Source organism: Piliocolobus tephrosceles, chromosome 17 (assembly GCF_002776525.5).
Source record: "Piliocolobus tephrosceles isolate RC106 chromosome 17, ASM277652v3, whole genome shotgun sequence".
Classification (NCBI taxonomy): Eukaryota; Metazoa; Chordata; class Mammalia; order Primates; family Cercopithecidae; genus Piliocolobus; species Piliocolobus tephrosceles.
Window position 1 is genome coordinate 43243322 of NC_045450.1, and position 18011 is coordinate 43261332.

Consider the following 18011-nt stretch of genomic DNA (forward strand, 5'->3'; position numbering starts at 1 on the left):
GATGGAAGAGGAAGATATCAAACAAATATAGTGATTATTAAGAATAAGTGGTAATGCCCAGTGCCATATACAGGCAAAGAAAAAAATTATTACAGACAAGCAGTAATATGTTCTGTACCTATACCAAGGAAATAGCCAACTTACACGAAGGGCTGAGGCAAAACTGTTTTTTAGGTTGGTAGATATGCTCATGAGCAAAGGTTCCCTGCATGTAATCATAGCCATTCCAGCTGTCAAGTTACGCATCATGTGATGAGCTGCTATTCGCATTCGAGATTCCTCCGAATCCAGAGCAAAATCCTTCCTGACTATTTGCTCACAAGTAGTCATGGCAATCTTAATTGATCGATCAACCACAGGATGGACCAGCTCCTGGACAGCCCGTTCAATCGCCTGACGCACACACTGCTTCAACTGCGGATGGGCCTGAAACAAGGGAATCTGGGGGGTTGAGGAGGACAAAGTCAACACCTTGTTTAAATAAGACAATCCAATTCCTACTGGCAATCACACTCATGATTTTGTAAATCAAGGTTAACCAAAAACTACCAGTTTCTACTTAAAAGTTAACCAATGGAAAATTTGGGTAACAGAAACTGGGCTCCATACAGGGAAAAGTATTCAGTATACCCTATGATACACAATAATATATATATATGTCTTTTTTTAAAATCCAAGTTTAATGGACAAGCTGTTCATTATAATATGCATTAACTACTTAAAGACATACTGCTGGCTTATTTAAAATTTGTGGCTCAAGTGCTCTTAAAAGAAAGCAACTTCTCTATTAGCTTGAAAAATGTAAAAAGAATCAAGTTTACAGAAAAAAGATTTCCTACAAAAACTATTAATATTAAAATTCATTCATCAGAATAGTGAGCATTTTACAGTACCCACTGAAATGTCTGGCTTCACTTGAAAGGCTGTTTCTAATCTTTTATTGTAGGCATAAATTATGCCCCAAAACTTACTTGGTCCCTTTAACTTGTTGAATTAAAAAAATAAACTAGTATTCTAAAGATGAATCATAATTTTGGATCTAGGTGTCTCACTGCCTCTCACTCCACCCCTCAAAAACTAAGTAACATGTCTATTGGCGGCAGGGGGACAAGAGGTTAAAATGATTTCTCTGATACCCTTTCAATTCCTTTTAATAAAAAGCTCAATGTATTAATGTTACTCCTGTATTTGTGAATATTTTCAGTTTCTAAAAAGTAAGGACAATGAAAACTCCAGTCACCTGATTCTGGATTATATATTCTGTTAAGTAGAATAAAAGACTAAAGATAACAATACAATTTCCCCTTCAATGTACAAAGCAAATACTAAGTATAGGAAAAAGGATTGATGAGAGGTCACCTTACATGACCATATTTTATCAGACCTCCTTCCAGAACCCAGGCCACAACAACATAACTCAAAGTACTAAGTCCTACTTCAAGATCTTAGCCTAGAAATTTTACACACATGCACGATCAGCTCATTTCTAGCCTTCAGCTGGAAGAAATGGCTTACTGCAGAAGGCTAAAGTGACAAGACTAAGAAAATAAAAAGCTATGGTATACATTAAGCATCTTTTACTCTGTGTAAGGAATTCCTGGAGATTGTGATTTTATTGCCAGCTCAATTTTAGTATCATGGGTTTGGATATGAGGAACCAATATAAGCAACATCTAGTCACTCTATTTCTTAAGGGAAGAAGAAAAATCCCAACTGAACTACACAGCAGTTCTAGATCTCCATCCTCTCTGACAAACTCTACAACCTAGGAATCCAGAGGGAAGGGCAAAGAGCTGAAGAAAAGGTGACCAAACAAAGTTTACTTTACCACAAACTAGAAGCTGGGAGAATGGCGCGGTGTTTACTTACTGTTGGATTTAGAGTAATGTGTGGTGCCAGGCCCGCAAGGGAATAGACATTGATGTCATGGTAGCTGTACTGCGGCTGTGGTGGAACCGTGGCTGTACAAGTGGTGTTGGTAGCTGGTGTAGTAGAAGTTGCTAAATGTAAAGTAATAAAAAGAGATTTAAAAAGTACATTTGTTGACTTTACTATAAAATTAGCTTATTTTTATTAAGTGGTCGTTATCTAATTAAACTAATTGGGGGAGGAGGGAAGGATGTAGCAGGTCTTATTTTTCCCACCCTGAAAGGGAAATTCTGTTATAACAGAGATACACACGAAGCACGTTAAAAGTATGTCAGTGGCAGTGCCCCACAGCACAGAAATCAACTGAGCAGCCATGCCACATTCTCAGGCCCAAGTCCTACAAATTCAGTCTATAGTAAGATGTCTGTTTTCAACCTAGCCTGTTCCTTGGATTATCTGGGGATCCTCAGCTGCTGAGGACTGAGAAAGAAAGAAAAGCTCAATTTATTCTAACCACAACTCCCACTCATTCAACACTCCTGCACCCTTCTCTCATCTTCTTCATGTAGATAAACAGTCCAATTCCCTTGGCAGATTGAGCAGGTCTAGCCATACCCAGATTTGAGGGGTTAACAGGCCATCATAGTATGCAGTTATTTCTGGAACTTCACACAACAGAGATAACCTGACCTAGCTAGGATATGAGAGGCAACTGATTAAATCACATTTAGTTAATAACATGCATGAACTGCCAGGATGGAATCTAAGATGGTAACACAAGGCGTAGTCATTACTTTTGCTTGATAATTAGAAGGCTCACCAAAATGCATACAAAGTTTCACCACTACATTATGTGGGAAATTAGTTTCCTATATACGTGGACATGTACCATTTAAGAAAATATCCTGGCTAACAGGAGCCTTCCTTGACGACTTAGCACACTTACTTGTGGTTGTGATGGGAGGGAGTTCTTCTGGCTGCTTGACATCTTTCTTTGGAGCAGAGAGTTGCTCATCTAAATTCTTCAGGCGATCTTTATCCTTTAGGAGGTTTCCAGGTTTTAGCTCATTGATGTCTAATGCAAGGTTCTTGCAGAGAACCTCAATTTCAAACTTCAAGTTTAACTGCATAGTTCCAGAGTTGGATTAGAATTTTTAAAAGAAAATTTTAGTTTTATTCATAATATACTCTACTTTCAGTTACTACAGTACTTCCCCCAAAATACCCTGCCTTCACTGTAAGTTTTAATAATGTGAAGGCAAAGAATGTTCCAGAGGACAAGGAAGCAGTAAATTACCTTTAAGTCATGCTCCTGATGTAGCTCAGCTAATACATTCATAATTGCCATTGTCCAAGGGTTTGGTGGCCTAAAAACCTAAAGAAAAGCTATTATGTTAAGCTAGCCCAAAAGGTGCCCTTTAATTTGGATTATTTAAAACACTTCAACACAACATAACTTGGTGGGGGGGAGTAAAAAAACAAAAAACAAGGATAAAAAAAAAAAAAAAAAGCAAAAATAGTTAAACACTTATACTGTGTAGCCATAACAAAACCCCTAGCCTTCTCACCTATATCACATTTCAAAAACAAAACAAAACAAAACAAAACACCAAACATCAAAGCCAACCATCACAATCTTTCCTATTTTACACAGCCTCTCGAATTGGAAATCCAAGTGCCATAAAGGAAAATAGACTTAACTAGCTTTACCTCACAAGAACTAAGAATATAATCTCTTGACCTCATGCTAAAACAAAGCAATGCTTAGGAATTAGCCATAAATAAAATATTAAAATCTACTCACCACACTACGAATGCTAGATTCTAAGACTTTGGCAACAAAGGGCACTACGTAGAGCAATTCTTGTTGTCCTTTAACATAAGCCTCTAGCAGCAATGATTTCACATCCAAGTCCTAGAATAAGAAAAATACTTTCAAAAGCTGGGAATATACCCCCCAAAATGGTATAACATAACCAAAGAAAAGTATTTTGCCAAGCTTATCCCCCAAACAGGAACCAACATAATGTCTAGTCCTTGCCTTACAAAAAGGGGTTAACAATTCAAAACATGGGCCAAAGTCTTATAAAACCCCAATAATCATTAAATAGCTCCAAACAGCCAATAATCATAATGTGCTGAAGATTCTCAATTTTTACACATTTAGCTGAAACTCACAGTGTGTAAGATGGGTTTGTTTTTAGCTAATGTGATCATTCCTAGCCAATGTCCCAAGTTCTTCAGCAAAGAACGATCTGAGAAATTGGCCGCAGCTTTATCTGAGGTCAGGAGCACCTGAAATAGTGTAAGATTAAGAAAGACATGAGTATGAGCTTATGAAAGAAAACTCAACTAAGTATTTGAGAATTCCATTATCCTAAAGACAAGTCATCATTTCTAAGAACAGGCCCCAAAGTAGAATTACTCCGTATATCATTATCAATATCATTTTGCTGTGTTCATGATTCAACAGTGCCATTTTTACCTTTAAGCAGTCTTTTTTTTTCAAAATAGGTACAAACACATTGTACAAAATTCAAAAAGAACACAAACTTATGTGTCAGCTATCCTCCCCTAGAAAAGTATTTTCAACTCTGAAAACCTTAGCTAGGTTTAAAGCAGAGACCTAACTACAAAGCTATTTTGAAGTGCTAAATTAATTTAAATGAGGATGATAGCCATGCTTAAGTCCTTAAATGAAGCAAGCATACAAAGGAATATAATCAAATTACCCTCCTATTGCAATCCTCAGTATATCCAGGCATTAACAAATCTCTGCAGTCAACTAAGATAACTTTCTGAGATAGAGTATAATACTGTTTATATACTTCTTTTCAAATTTCTAAAAAACTCAAACCATTTAATTTATTCTCCAGTTACTGTCTTTCTAAGGGGGACAGAATTAACATAGGAGAGTGTTTTGGCTGCAGGTATGCACACATATATATACCCATCTACTCTGTGGTACCTCTTGATTTAGGGTTATATTTAAACTTCTGTTTAAAAAATCAAGGTCTTGAAACTTTGCTGTGGAGTATGTGGAAACTTTTATGTATCCCAACCGCCCTTGCTATCAGATAATAAAAACGAAATAGAGCCATGTTCCTTAACTCCATACAGCAACAGCAGAATGGCACAAGTCAGCTGCGCAACAGAGAGCCAGGAATTCTTTTGCACTACAGCGTAACCAAGAATGAGGAATATTCTCATCCACAGGTTTAAATATAGTGCTGGTTCCTAAACCAATGACCCAAGTTATTGAGCAAAGAATGACCATAGCTGTATGCTGGTTCTAGAAGTTTTTCCTCCTAAGAAATAAATGATGGTTTAGAAATTAAAGTACTTGAATTTTGTTGACTAAGCCTCAGCTCAGTAGAGTTTGATCTTAAACTGCACAGAATCCCAGATAACAGCTATTCCATAAACAGATTTAGAGTATAAAGATATCTGGCACTTGAATACTACAAGACACAAATGAAAACATTCAGGACAGTACTGTTTATAATAGTTGAAGTGATTAACAACACAAATGCCCAGCAGCAATACAAATCCATACAATGGTTTTCTACAAGACTACATTTTCTGTTTTTTAAAAAAGAGGACTGGCCAGACACAGTGGCTCATGTCTGTAATCCCAGCGCTTTGGGAGGCTGAGGAGGGTGGATCACCTGAGGTCAGGAGTTCGGGACCAGCCTGGCCAATATGGTGAAACCCCGTCTCTACTAAAAATACAAAAATTAACTGGGTGTGGTGGTACACCTGTAATCCCAGCTACTCAGGAGGCTGAGGAAAGAGAATTGCTTGAACCTGGGAGGTGGAGGCTGCAGTGAGCCGAGATCACGCCACTGTACTCCAGCCTAGGCAACAGAGTGAGACCATGTCTCAAAAAAATTAAAAAGAAAAAAAACAAAGGACTACAGCAAAGAGCATTATCACGAATAATATCCAGGGGAGAAAAAAAAGCAAGCGAAAAAAAGTGAAAAGGATGTACAGAGGGTGACACCATACAGAATGTGCTAACCAATACTATGCTGTTTATGCATAACAATGGTAAAGTTCTAAAATCATGCATGGCATGACAAAAACAATTTATAATAGTGGTCACTTTCAAAGAAAATGCACAGGGTATGCCTATAAGTTTAAGTTCTTCATAAAATTTAGTTCCATGTAAGAAACAAAATCTACAGCAAATATTTCTAAATTCAAAGCAATAATTAAAGAAAATACAAGAACCAACTCTTACTTTAATGTTTCTGTAGGTCTCATTCAGAACCATCTTGTTAAATTCAGGATTCTTCAGCGTGTCAAGGAAGTTTGAATACAGGCTATGAAAGTTTGGCTCAATACTGACTCTCTTCATAACCAGATACTGCGAAACCCAAGGCATAAATTCTTCTTTCACGGTTTCCTTCAGCTCTTCAACCTAGCCAGTTAATACGACATGGGAAGCACAGAATTACACTATGATAAAATAACATTTGGTTTCTATGAACCATACTATACAGCACTCTCTACAGCACTATAATGGCTCCTTGCAAAACTAACTAGATACTAAAGCATGACTTTCCTTCACACCAGATAGATGCTATGAAGAAGAGTATGCTCAATTCCATAGTCAATCACAACTCAACCCATAGGTGATTGGGACTGAAACATTTATGGTCATTTTCAGCTTCAAAATCATAAAACATGTAGTCTCCTATCTCCACATGAATTACTAATCTACAAGCTGCCATTAACAGACCCACAGTGTAACCAAGAATGGGGAAAATTCCAGAACCATGTTTTCCTAAATTTCCATCTACAGGAATCTTTAGCTAACTCTGGTGTTTCCAAGTACAGCTGACCCTTGAACAAGAATATGAATGACACAGAGTAAAATTAAATGTAGATTTTCTTCTATTAATACCTCCACTACCTCAGAGACACCAAGACTTCCTCTTCTCCTCCTCAGCCTATTCAACATGAAGATAAAGACCTGTATGATGATCATTTCCACTTAACAGATAGTAACTATATCTTTTCTTCCTTATAATTTTCCTTCATAATATTTTTTTCCAGTTTATTTTATCCTAACAATACAGTATTATATGCATATAAGATATGTGTGAATCAACTATTTGTGTTATCACAGTAAGGCTTCTGGTCAACAGTAGGCTGTTAATAGTTAAGCTCTGGGGGAATAAAAAGTTACACCAGGATTTGGCTACATAGAGGATTGGCAACCTAACCCCCATGTTGCTCAAGGGTCAACTATACTGTCTTACCATGTAATCTAAGGAGGCAAGTGGCATTCTTTATGCTTTTCACAAAGTCGGTCTCAGTTATTAGGTTGTAAATAAATACTCTGAATAGTCTCTGGGAGAAAATGAGTTATGACTAATGACTAGTACAAATGAAACTTTCTATCACCACGAGAACATTAAGCTTATTTCAAAAAAGCTGCAAAACAAAACCTTAAAAATTGGTACTATTTAATGTTTACCAAAACCACTAGGTTAAATACACATATTCCCTTTGAGTTTATTACCTCTACCTTTAAAGTGAGTATGTAAAAGGGTCAACAATATATCCTTTAGTCCATTAAGGAAAAGAGAAGGCATTTATAAACTATGACAGCATGCTCACCTTTTGTGTCATATTTGACTGTGAGAGATTATTGAAAATAAAAGCAATTTTCTCCTGGATATTTTCCGGGGGCTCCACAATTCTCTCAGTTTGATCTGTGGCTACAAGCAACGTATCTATATTTGTAGTATTAATAGAAGGCTAAAAAAAAAAATAAAGTACATAAGGCAAACAAGTTGAAGTGCTTCTCTGAAAAAAGTCCAATAATGTATACAGACTTAGTGTTAAAAAATACACATGGTATGATTGTGTATTAGAAACGTGGGCAATAGTGAACTATTAATACGTTTGTCTCTGGGAAATATAAGGATGGGAGATACAAAGGAAGAAATGTTGGTCTTTTATATCTTTTTTGGTAGGCATGTTATGATAAAATTCTAATACATGTTCACTAGTGATATAATCATAAATCCTGGAAGAGAAAAAAGACAGATCTACTTACTGGCACATCTTTCTTAAAGCTGACTCCAGTTGGCCTGGTGACTGTAACCGTTTTAGCAACAGTGGTGGTTGTTGAGGTGGTAACCATAGTGCTAACTTGACCAGCAAGAGGAGCTTTTGCTGGAACCTGGGCCTGAGCCTGGGCCTGAGCCAGTGCAATACTTCCAGGGGTTGTGATAGAGCCTTGCATTTTCACAGGAGGATCTCTAGACTGCTGTCCATACTCAATATACTAAAAGGGTAGGGAGAGGAAAAAGAGTTAACCTTAATTGCTAAGTCTGGATTATATGTCCCTCTTTTCTGAGAGGGTAAAAAACATGTATGAATGCTTTTTGGTTCATCTAGCTCCCATACTCTTTGCCCCATACCCTGGCACTAGTACGTAAGTAGATTCTATGAACTCCTTCAGCGATAAAATCTTAGTATTTATGAGAGAACTACAGCAAAACAACTTCTAAAGCAGCAGCCCCAGATACTGCATATAAATGCCTTTAAACTCCTTAAAAAATGCAAACTTTAAAAGTCTTAATAATTCATACAGTAAACTCATCTCTTTTCTAATTAGGCAGCAATGAGAAACCAAAGGTCTTAAAAAACAAAAACCATGGTAGTATGAGTTATTATCTCAATAAAGCTGTTATTACAAAAAAATACTCACTCTACATAGCCCGTCCCACACAATTTAAGAGTGCTGACATAAGGATCCTGACACTATTTCAACAGTCCTTACCTAGCAGAACTAAACCTACCAATTATGTATACAACAGTTTTATTTTTAGAGGGACATTTCTAAAGTAGGAAAGAGATTCTCAGAAGAAAGTATAGCCCTTTATGCTGACAAAGTACAGAAAGTGATGCTCTCTCTCTCTGGCTATCTTGCTACATACAGTGGGTGCTAGGGACTAGTTTTGAGTGATCGCTCCCCTGCTATCTCACTCTTTCTCCAAGTCTTTCAAGTTCCATATTCCTGTCTCTTAATTTGTCTCAATCCACTCACTTGAATGAATATACTCCACATTCCCAGAGATTAAGTCATTACAATAACCCTGCCCTCCTACTAAACCTAGAAGGATGAAGTAGAGAGCACTGAACTAAATTAAAATACAGAATATCAAGTAGGTTCAAATTCTGATCATCCTGATTTCTTAAAATAAGATGTTATAAAGTTGTCTACTGCATGTTAAAAATAAAGTCAATTAACCAACTTCCCTGTTCTATATAAACTCATATTGAGCAAAACCAAGACAAAGGTATAGATGATGCTTATCAATTAACCTAAACCTAAAATCAGTCACTGCAACAATGCTTCTCAAATTTCAGTAATAATAACGATCATATAAAATGGTTTTTAAAATGTATATTCCCTAGGTCTATTTTCCCAGGGACTGACTCCTTTTAAATAAACATCTCAGGTGGGTGCGGTGACTTACACCTATAATCCCAGCACTCTGCAGGGCGGAGGTGGGCAGATCACCTGAGGTCAGGAGTTCAAGACCAGCCTGGCCAACAGGGTAAAACTTCGTCTCTACAAAAATACAAAAATTAGCCGGGCATGATGGCAGGTGCCTGTAATAGCAGCTGAGATGGGAGAATCACTTGAACCCGGGAGGAAGATGTTGTAGTGAGCCAAGATTGTCTCACTCCAGCCTGGGCGACAGAGCAAGATTCCATCTCAAAAAAAAAAAAACAAAAACAAAACCAAAAACAAAACAAAAACCACACCTCAAAGGAATCTACCTTTATTTTTATTTTTATTTTTATTTTTTTTGGAGACGGAGTCTCGCTCTGTCGCCCAGGCTGGAGTGCAGTGGCCGGATCTCAGCTCACTGCAAGCTCCGCCTCCTGGGTTCACGCCATTCTCCTGCCTCGGCCTCCCGAGTAGCTGGGACTACAGGCGCCCACCACCTCGCCCGGCTAGTTTTTGTATTTTTTAGTAGAGACGGGGTTTCACCGTGTTAGTCAGGATGGTCTCGATCTCCTGACCTCGTGATCCACCCGTCTCGGCCTCCCAAAGTGCTGGGATTACAGGCTTGAGCCACCGCGCCCGGCCCCTTTATTTTTAATAAACACGATCTAAGTCTTATGTGTAACAGCTTTGGCTCATATTAACTCATAAAAATTTCACATTTTTACATACAAGATTCCTACTCCAATTCCCTTTTAGAATGAGGCAGGGTGTCTGTACTTTACCTAACATAAAGATTCTCTTAGTAGAACTGTTTATTCTTCAACTCCATTATCAGGTTAAAAGAATGAGTAAAAAGTTTTTGAAGTAAGCCTGCTACTTAGAAAAGATAATCCAAGAATGATTATTTTTTCATGTTCTCTTGTAAGGCCACAAAATGAACAACCTCAACTAATATGTATACCTATATCATGGCAATTATTAAGAAATCTTAATGCCATTACCATCAAGTCTACAAAAAAAGCCAAAATATTAAACCCTCCAAATACTACACAGCTATTTGGGTTTTAGGTACAGAGGGCACTTACCTCCTGTAAATGATGTGGAAATTGCATAAAGTGACTGATAGAAGCCAAATGCTGACAATACTGGGGATAGTCCTTCAATCTGCCAACAAAATCATTCTGCCATCATTTCGTGTCAGAACAGAAGCAGCACTAACAAAATGTTTTTGTCCAAATGCTAATCTAGGTCATTTTCTCCATCTTACCTATGAATAACTTATTTGAAGAAAATGTCAAAGGGAAGAAAACAAAAGTAGAAGGAGAAAATACTGATGATTTTCACTGGATTTACATCAGAAAAGACACTACCTTTGATTTTTAAAGGCTATATTTTACTTAAAAATAGATTAAAATGAGCCACTTATCTGGAAACAATTCAAATTTTCACCTACATACGAATGGAAAAATAATTTGTAGTCAACCCATATAGTAGAATAGTACACAAGACTACTGAAACATGTAGTAACATAAATCTCAAAAAACTACATATTTCTATGACTCTGTGTAAATGACATTCTAGAAAAACTTTAGAGATTATCAGAGATTGCGAGTCAGGGAAGGCGACTAACTACAAAGGGGAACAAGGAAACCTCTTGGGAGATGATGAAAATATTCTGCATCAGCCGGACATGCTGATTTATGCCTATAATCCCATCACTTTGGGAGGCCGCGGCAGGACAATCACTTGAGTTCAGGAGTTCCAAAATATTCTGTATCTTGATTGTGGTGGGAGTTACAGAACTGTAAAAATTTGCCAAAATTCAAAGAACTATGTACCTAAAAGGGAAGACTTCTACTGTACAAAGTATACCTCATAAATATCCAACCAAAAAACCTCTGCTCTCATTTTAGTTTTCCTACCACTTATTTTTAAAAAGAGAAGCTTTGGCCGGGCCCAGTGGCTCACACCTATAATCCCAGCACTCTGGGAGGCCGAGGCAGATGGATCACCTGAGATCAGGAGTTCAAGCCTGGCCAACATGATGGAACCCTGTCTCTACTAAAAATACAAAAATTAGCTGGGTGCAGTGGCACGCATGTGTAATCCCAGCTACTCGGGAGGTTGAGGCAGGAGAATCACTTGAACTCAGGAAGTGGAGGTTGCAGTGAGCCCAGATCGCACCACTGCACTCCAGCCTGGGCAACAGAACAAGACCCCATCTCAAAAAAAAAACACACACACAAAAAAACTTCAGGCCAGGCACAGTGGCTCACACCATAATCCCAGTACTTTCAGAGACTGAGGCGGGAGTTTAAGACCAGATTGAGTAACACGGTGAAACCCTGTCTGTACAAAAAATACAAAAGGCTGGGCATGGTGGTAGGCACCTGTGGTCCCAGCTACTCAGGAGGCTGAAGTCAGAGAATCACTTGAGCCCGAGAGGTCAAGGCTGCAGGGAGCCAAGATCGCGCCACTGCACTCCAGCCTGGGTAAGAGTTAAGACCCTGTCTGTGGGGTCAGGGAAGAGACACTTCACAGGAAACCTATCCACTTACCTGTTTTTAAATCTATCTAGTGCAGCAATCCCGAAATAATACATTTTGGATCCAAAAGGCTTGCGTAAGGCTTCAAGAACATATCGTAGAGCCAGACCTAGTGCCATGTAAGTGACCAGTCCTTTCTCAATTATACCACCAAACAGGCAGGCTGTTATATGTAACTCTTTATCAGGATACTGGGGAAAAAAACGGTATTCTTCAAACAAGTTCCTTAGCATACAGTTAAACACTTCTCGTTCCCTCTTTATAGTAGAGTCTTTAAATCTCTGCAGCATTTCTAATACCTGGAAAAGCAAGACAAAAACAACGCACACATAAAGGAAACAATTACTAAGAGCCTTTCTCAAATATCCTTGACAAAAGACTGTTAAGTAGAATATTTACCAAAAGAGCTTGAGACAAACATTAAGGTTTCAAAACACACATCGCTGTATCAGAGCACTTTGAGCTGGATTTCTAAAAACACTGAAAAGGACATTTATTTAAGACTGGCTTAAACAATACATAATCAGATCATGGTAGACACTCACCTCATCAACAGACATGGTTGGATGTGGTGGATGATTATATATTCGCTGAAAATAGCTGTTTGCTTCATCATCTATCTCTTTACTAAAGTGCTGGTTTGCCTCTGGCCACACCTGAGACAAGTCCGCTGTTGGAAACAAAAAAGGCATCAGTGGGTATTTAAGCCCTTCTTCCACTTCCCCATAAACACAGACAGCCAGAGACTACTGCAGTTCTAACTTTAAGGGAAATATAAAAAAACTGGAAAAGGTATTAAGCGGTCAAGTTTCAGTATTAACGCGTTCTAGGGTAGACAAAAAAGATCCTTAACAAAGTGCCTTCCATAATTCTACATTAGTATTATCTTCACCAGGACTCATTACAACACAAAAGTTAACTTGGTTCAAACTCATAATGCACTTACCCTTAATACAACCTCATTAGGTTAACAAATCTTTATCATTTTATAATAAAAATCACATTTAACATATAATTATCATGCATGTGCATGAAAGACTGATGTAAACACAAAGCATGCTACAAAACATAACATTCAGACAAGACTTTCACACTAACGTTATCAAGTCAGCTGGAATACTTTCAAATCTCATGTCATGACTACGCAGTCCCAATGACAAGGACTTCAGTCAGTTATACCTATGGATTTATAAAGATGACTTCTATGAATTTAGTTAGGATAAAAAAATCACTAAGGAGGTGAAACAAAAATTGGAAACAGAAATCTGAAATTTTCCTTGTCACTCCTGACTTGCTTTAAAAAAAACTCAACACATGTTTAGGTTAAGTACAAGAGTTACATTCGTTTATCTACCACATATTAATTTCTCTTTATCATATCTATTTCTTACTTTTAGGACAAACACCCTCAGGATGCAGCCTCTTACTAACCATGACTTTGTTCTGGGAATCCACAGCAAAAGTGGATTGGTATCTCTAACTTTTATTTTAATAATTCAAATTTGTGAATTTATTCCCATTGGTCTAGAAGGCACATCAACATATGGCCCTACTAACACAAATGAGACATACAACTAAACATTTTTATCAGTCACACTTCACAATCACAGACAACACTACCACTTACAAGGTTTCATCTTACTCTGCTGGAATGTAGGCTGATTCAGTCCAGAGGTGCCCAATTTCCTCTGTACAAAAGGGTCGTTATTCACTGCAGGGAGTCCAAGAGCACCAGTTCCTATACCAGTCAGGCTGCCTGTGCCAAGACCACCTACTAGAGAGAACGAAGGCAGCCACAAATCCTATCATTATTCATATTCTTGATTTTATTAACATCTCAGATATATTAATAAGACTGACTCTTAAAATAGTCATAACTCTTATTTTAAAAGTCAGAGCCTTTGTTAATTCCCTTATTACATCTATTCAATTTCACAGAGCCTACAAACTAGGCAGTAACAACAGATAATCCAAATTTCTTCAGCATCTGGAATTATTTATATTCTTGATAATGTGCAAAAAATTAATGTATACATTCTCGAAGCACATAGTCCCATACCCAAGGTAGTTAAAATAAGGAGCTGGCTAGCTTTTCTCAATTATTCGAATCAGATAATTTCATGATACCATCTTTTAAAGTTACCATGAGTCTCAAAACTTCTTTATTCCTCTCAACTCTGACAAACGGAATCTTACAATAATTAGAGCTTTGCTAGGAAGGCCTTAGTAAGTTCAGTAATGTTTACTTAAATGAATTAATCATAAAAGCTAGAAGATTAGAGCAGCAATGTTAACTAGATCAGAGTCAATGACAACATTGAAGTCCTTAGGTTTTAGTGCCCGAACTTACAGTGTCAACATAACAAGTACAGGGGGCTAAGAAGAGCTAGGTACAAACAACCACAACAACAACAACAAAAAATGTAGCTTTTATTTCAATGTAAAGTTTCATGCCACGGTATCTGGGAAAAAAACTGAAAACTTGGCCAGGCACGGTGGCTCACATTCTGTAATCCCAGCACCTTGGGGGGCCAAGGTGGGTGGATCACCTGAGGTCAGGAATTTGAGACGATCCTGGCCAACATGGTGAAACCCTGTCTCTACTAAAAATACAAAAAACTAGCAAGGCATGATGGTGGGTGCCTGTAATCCCAGCTACTCAGGAGGCTGAGGCAGGAGAATCGCTTAAACCTGGGAGGCTGAGGTTGCAGTGAGCCGAAATAGCGCCACTGCACTCCAGCCTCGGCAACAAGAGCGAAACCCTGTCCCTCCCCCCAAAAAAAACACTAAAATGTTTTTAGGATGTCCTATCATCTTCAAGGTTGGTGAAATGCAATAAGGCAGGCAGAACATATGCCTGAACCTGATATGTACAATAGTTTCTATCTTTATTATATCAACCTGAATTCATAAAGCTCTGAGTCCTTGATCTAAGTCCTTTAGAATGTGATTAACATACATGTTACCACTTATACTATCATGTTAACACAAAATCCTTACTAAATAATTCAATTAACTTTACAACTACAAATATCCTAATTCTTTCCTCCAATTAGACTGAATGGAATATAATCTGTTTTTCTTTTCCCAACTTTGGATACTGAAGCAGCTTTCGCAATTTCATTTAAGCAGCTTTCCTCGTCATAGTGACTCCAAACCCCTTACCAAATAGTAAGGCATAATGAAACTTATGAATAATCCATGCTCTCATTTGCCTCCCCCTTACCTGGAAGCTGTGATGAAAGTCCTCCAATACCACTGAATGCAGTGGTTTGATTGGGGGTTGAAAGGGGTGGAAATGCTTTTGCTGGTGACTGAGGGGTACTGAATGCAGAACCCAAATTTGGAGGAAAACCCTGCATACTCTGGGTGTGAGGGGCAGCTGAACCACCTATACTAAGAGATGTCATTCCAGCAAGAGGGTCAATCTAAAGAAAAACATTATAAAAATGTATTAAACATACTTCGAGGAAAGGCAGACACACGTAAAGCAGTCTTTAACAACAGCTCTTCATAATCTTAAAAAGCAAACTATTATACCCACTCAATCACAATAATACTTAAATCCCAGTTATCAAGTCAAGCGTGTCAGTCACTTTTCTTACTGTGTCACATATGGAATAGGTTTAAAGAGTTTTGCCTTTGACAAAGTTCAGGTTGAGAATCCCTTATTGAAAATACTTGGGACCAGAAAAGTTTTCAATTTTGGATTTTGGAATATTTGCATATACATGGAACCAGATATCGTAACAATCCCATCATGGGGAGGGGACCCATGTCGAAGCATGAAATTCACTTGTTTCACATATACCTATATACACATAACCAGAATGTAATCTTATACAATATTTTTTAAAGAATTTTGTGCATGAGGCCGGGCGCGGTGGCTCAAGCCTGTAATTCCAGCACTTTGGGAGGCCAAGACGGGCGGATCACAAGGTCAGGAGATCGAGACCATCCTGGCTAACATGGTGAAACCCCGTCTCTACTTTTTAAAAAAAAAAAAAAACTAGCCGGGTGAGGTGGCGGGCGCCTGTAGTCCCAGCTACTCGGGAGACTGAGGCAGTAGAATGGCGAAAACCCGGGAGGCGGAGCTTGCAGTGAGCTGAGATCCGGCTACTGCACTCCAGGCTGGGCGACAGAGCAAGACTCTGTCTCATTGAAAAAAAAAAAAAAAAGAATTTTGCGCATGAAACAAAACTATGACTATGTTCTGACTCAACACATAACATCAAATCACGTACGGAATTTTCTACTTGTGGTGTGTCATGTCAGTGCTCCAAAATTTTGACTTTGCAGCATTTTAGATTTACAGATTAAGGATGCTCAACCTATAACAGAGTCATAAAAAGGGCTATAAAATCTAATGAACAACACTTAAGATGAACTGCCCTAAACTTTTAGTGGTGACATGGGACAGTTATATTAATAAATCCTCACAAATTCCAATAAGTCACTTTACAACAATCTCTCAAGCTAAATTTAAGTTTCAACATAAATAGAAATATTAGAAATTAGAAACAAATCTCCCAGTCAAAATAAATTTAGTCAAAATTTGGGGATTTTGGAGGTGGGGGAAGATCAGCTCCAATTTTGAAAACAAAAACAAGGTATGTTATTCACCAAAATATGTATTTTTAAAATATCTAATAACTGCACTTCCAGGCTTCTTAAGTTTGTGGCACTACTTCATACCTTCATGGCTATAGAATGTGACAAGCAAATGCCTTTTATAGGGAAGTAGCCTCTGAATCACTAAGTTTTAGCCTCTTTCTTTCCTTAAAACCCAATATGCCATTCAATGCATCTGAAAATAGAAGCTCAATATGTTGCTCCCAGAGAGAAGGGGGTGGTTGATGTCAGGGAGTAACTTAAATGTACCTTGTTTTTAAAAGAGCAGTTCAGTTGAGAGCTGAAGAGCCCCAGTTATAACAAGTCGTTATGCTCTAGCACTGTTGCTTGGCCCGTGAAGCTACAAACAAGACACATCAGGTTCAAAGGCAGTGCTTAGGTCTCAAGAGTCTATGTAATTCATATTTTAAAAAGAAACCCTCTTCATTTACCTAAATAAAGTTGTTTGTACATTTCCTCTTAAAGTCACGTTCTATTTGACGATAAAATCTATTCTTAACTACAATGCCTATTATCTCCTTTAAAATAAGTGGATGCTAGACATGCAGTTATCTAAAATGTAACAAATTCAGACAATTTATTAAAGATATAGAAGCTTATTCTATTGCAAATCTATGGCAAATGAAGATGTATCAAATGTAGCACTCGTTTACCTGAACAGGAGAAATGGCATCTAAGCTGCTAGCACTAGGAGGACGGCCTTTTGGCATAACTCCAGGTGGTGGTTGTCTGGCCTTATTCATAACATTACTGCAATTGGCTACCATGGTGAGGATAGTTTCCGATAGCTCCTGAGAAACACTCCTAAAATAGAAGGGAAAAAGTAAAAATCAGTTCCTATTCCCCAGAACATGTAAGTAAACTAATCTGATTTTTATTTTTTATTTTTTATTTTTGAGATGGCGTTTCACTCTGTCACCCAGACTGAAGTGCAGTGGCACGGTATCAGTTCACTGCAACCTCTGCCCCACAGGGTTCAGGCGATTCTTCTGCCTCAGCCTCCCGAGTACCAATCTGATTTTCTAATAAAGAAACTTTGTTGAGGCCGGGCACAGTGGCTCATACCTGACCTGTAGTCCCATTGCTTTGAAAGACTGAGGCGGAAGGATTGCTTGAGCCAGGAGTTTGAGGCCAACCTTGGGCAAAATAGCAAGATCCCACGTCTACAAATATTAAATAAGTATTAAAAAGTCGAGGCTGGGCGTAGTGGTTCACGCCTGTAATCCCAGCACTTTGGGAGGCCAAGGTGGGCAGTTTGCCTGAGGTCAGGAGTTCAAGACCAGTCTGGCTAACATGGTGAAACCCCATCTCTACTAAAAACACAAAAATTAGCCAGGCATGGTGGCGCACGCCTGTAGTCCCAGCTACTCAGGAGGCTGAGGCAGGAGAATCACTTGAACCTGGGAGGAAGAGACTGCAGTGAACAGAGATCACGCCACTGCACTTGTACTCCCAGCTACTTGGGAGGCTGAGTTGGGAGGACTGAT

General features: G+C 38.3%; 1 protein-coding gene and 2 non-coding genes across 8 annotated transcripts in view; all 3 read right to left on the minus strand.

The window, feature by feature from the left end:
- CNOT1 (CCR4-NOT transcription complex subunit 1) overlaps positions 1-18011 on the minus strand; it is a 112323-nt gene that overhangs the window by 23454 nt on the left and 70858 nt on the right. For 2 of the 6 annotated variants that reach the window (XM_023210079.1, XM_023210082.2), the window contains exons 17-31: positions 17178-17328; positions 15119-15320; positions 13520-13666; positions 12438-12562; positions 11905-12191; positions 10432-10510; positions 7940-8170; positions 7498-7638; positions 6113-6292; positions 4048-4164; positions 3674-3784; positions 3167-3244; positions 2816-2993; positions 1870-2000; positions 145-441 (exon numbers count right to left, since the gene is read on the minus strand). In XM_023210079.1, the coding sequence (XP_023065847.1) occupies positions 145-441; positions 1870-2000; positions 2816-2993; positions 3167-3244; positions 3674-3784; positions 4048-4164; positions 6113-6292; positions 7498-7638; positions 7940-8170; positions 10432-10510; positions 11905-12191; positions 12438-12562; positions 13520-13666; positions 15119-15320; positions 17178-17328 (2455 nt within the window). The remainder of the gene's footprint in view (positions 1-144; positions 442-1869; positions 2001-2815; positions 2994-3166; positions 3245-3673; positions 3785-4047; positions 4165-6112; positions 6293-7497; positions 7639-7939; positions 8171-10431; positions 10511-11904; positions 12192-12437; positions 12563-13519; positions 13667-15118; positions 15321-17177; positions 17329-18011) is intronic. The other 4 variants (XM_023210084.1, XM_023210081.2, XM_023210083.2 and 1 more) reach the window with 2 other exon arrangements.
- LOC111541502 lies at positions 4967-5101 on the minus strand. The gene has a single exon (XR_002731275.1). It is a non-coding gene; the product is annotated as a small nucleolar RNA SNORA46 (small nucleolar RNA).
- On the minus strand, positions 16766-16901 carry LOC111541503. Its single transcript, XR_002731276.1, has one exon. It is a non-coding gene; the product is annotated as a small nucleolar RNA SNORA50 (small nucleolar RNA).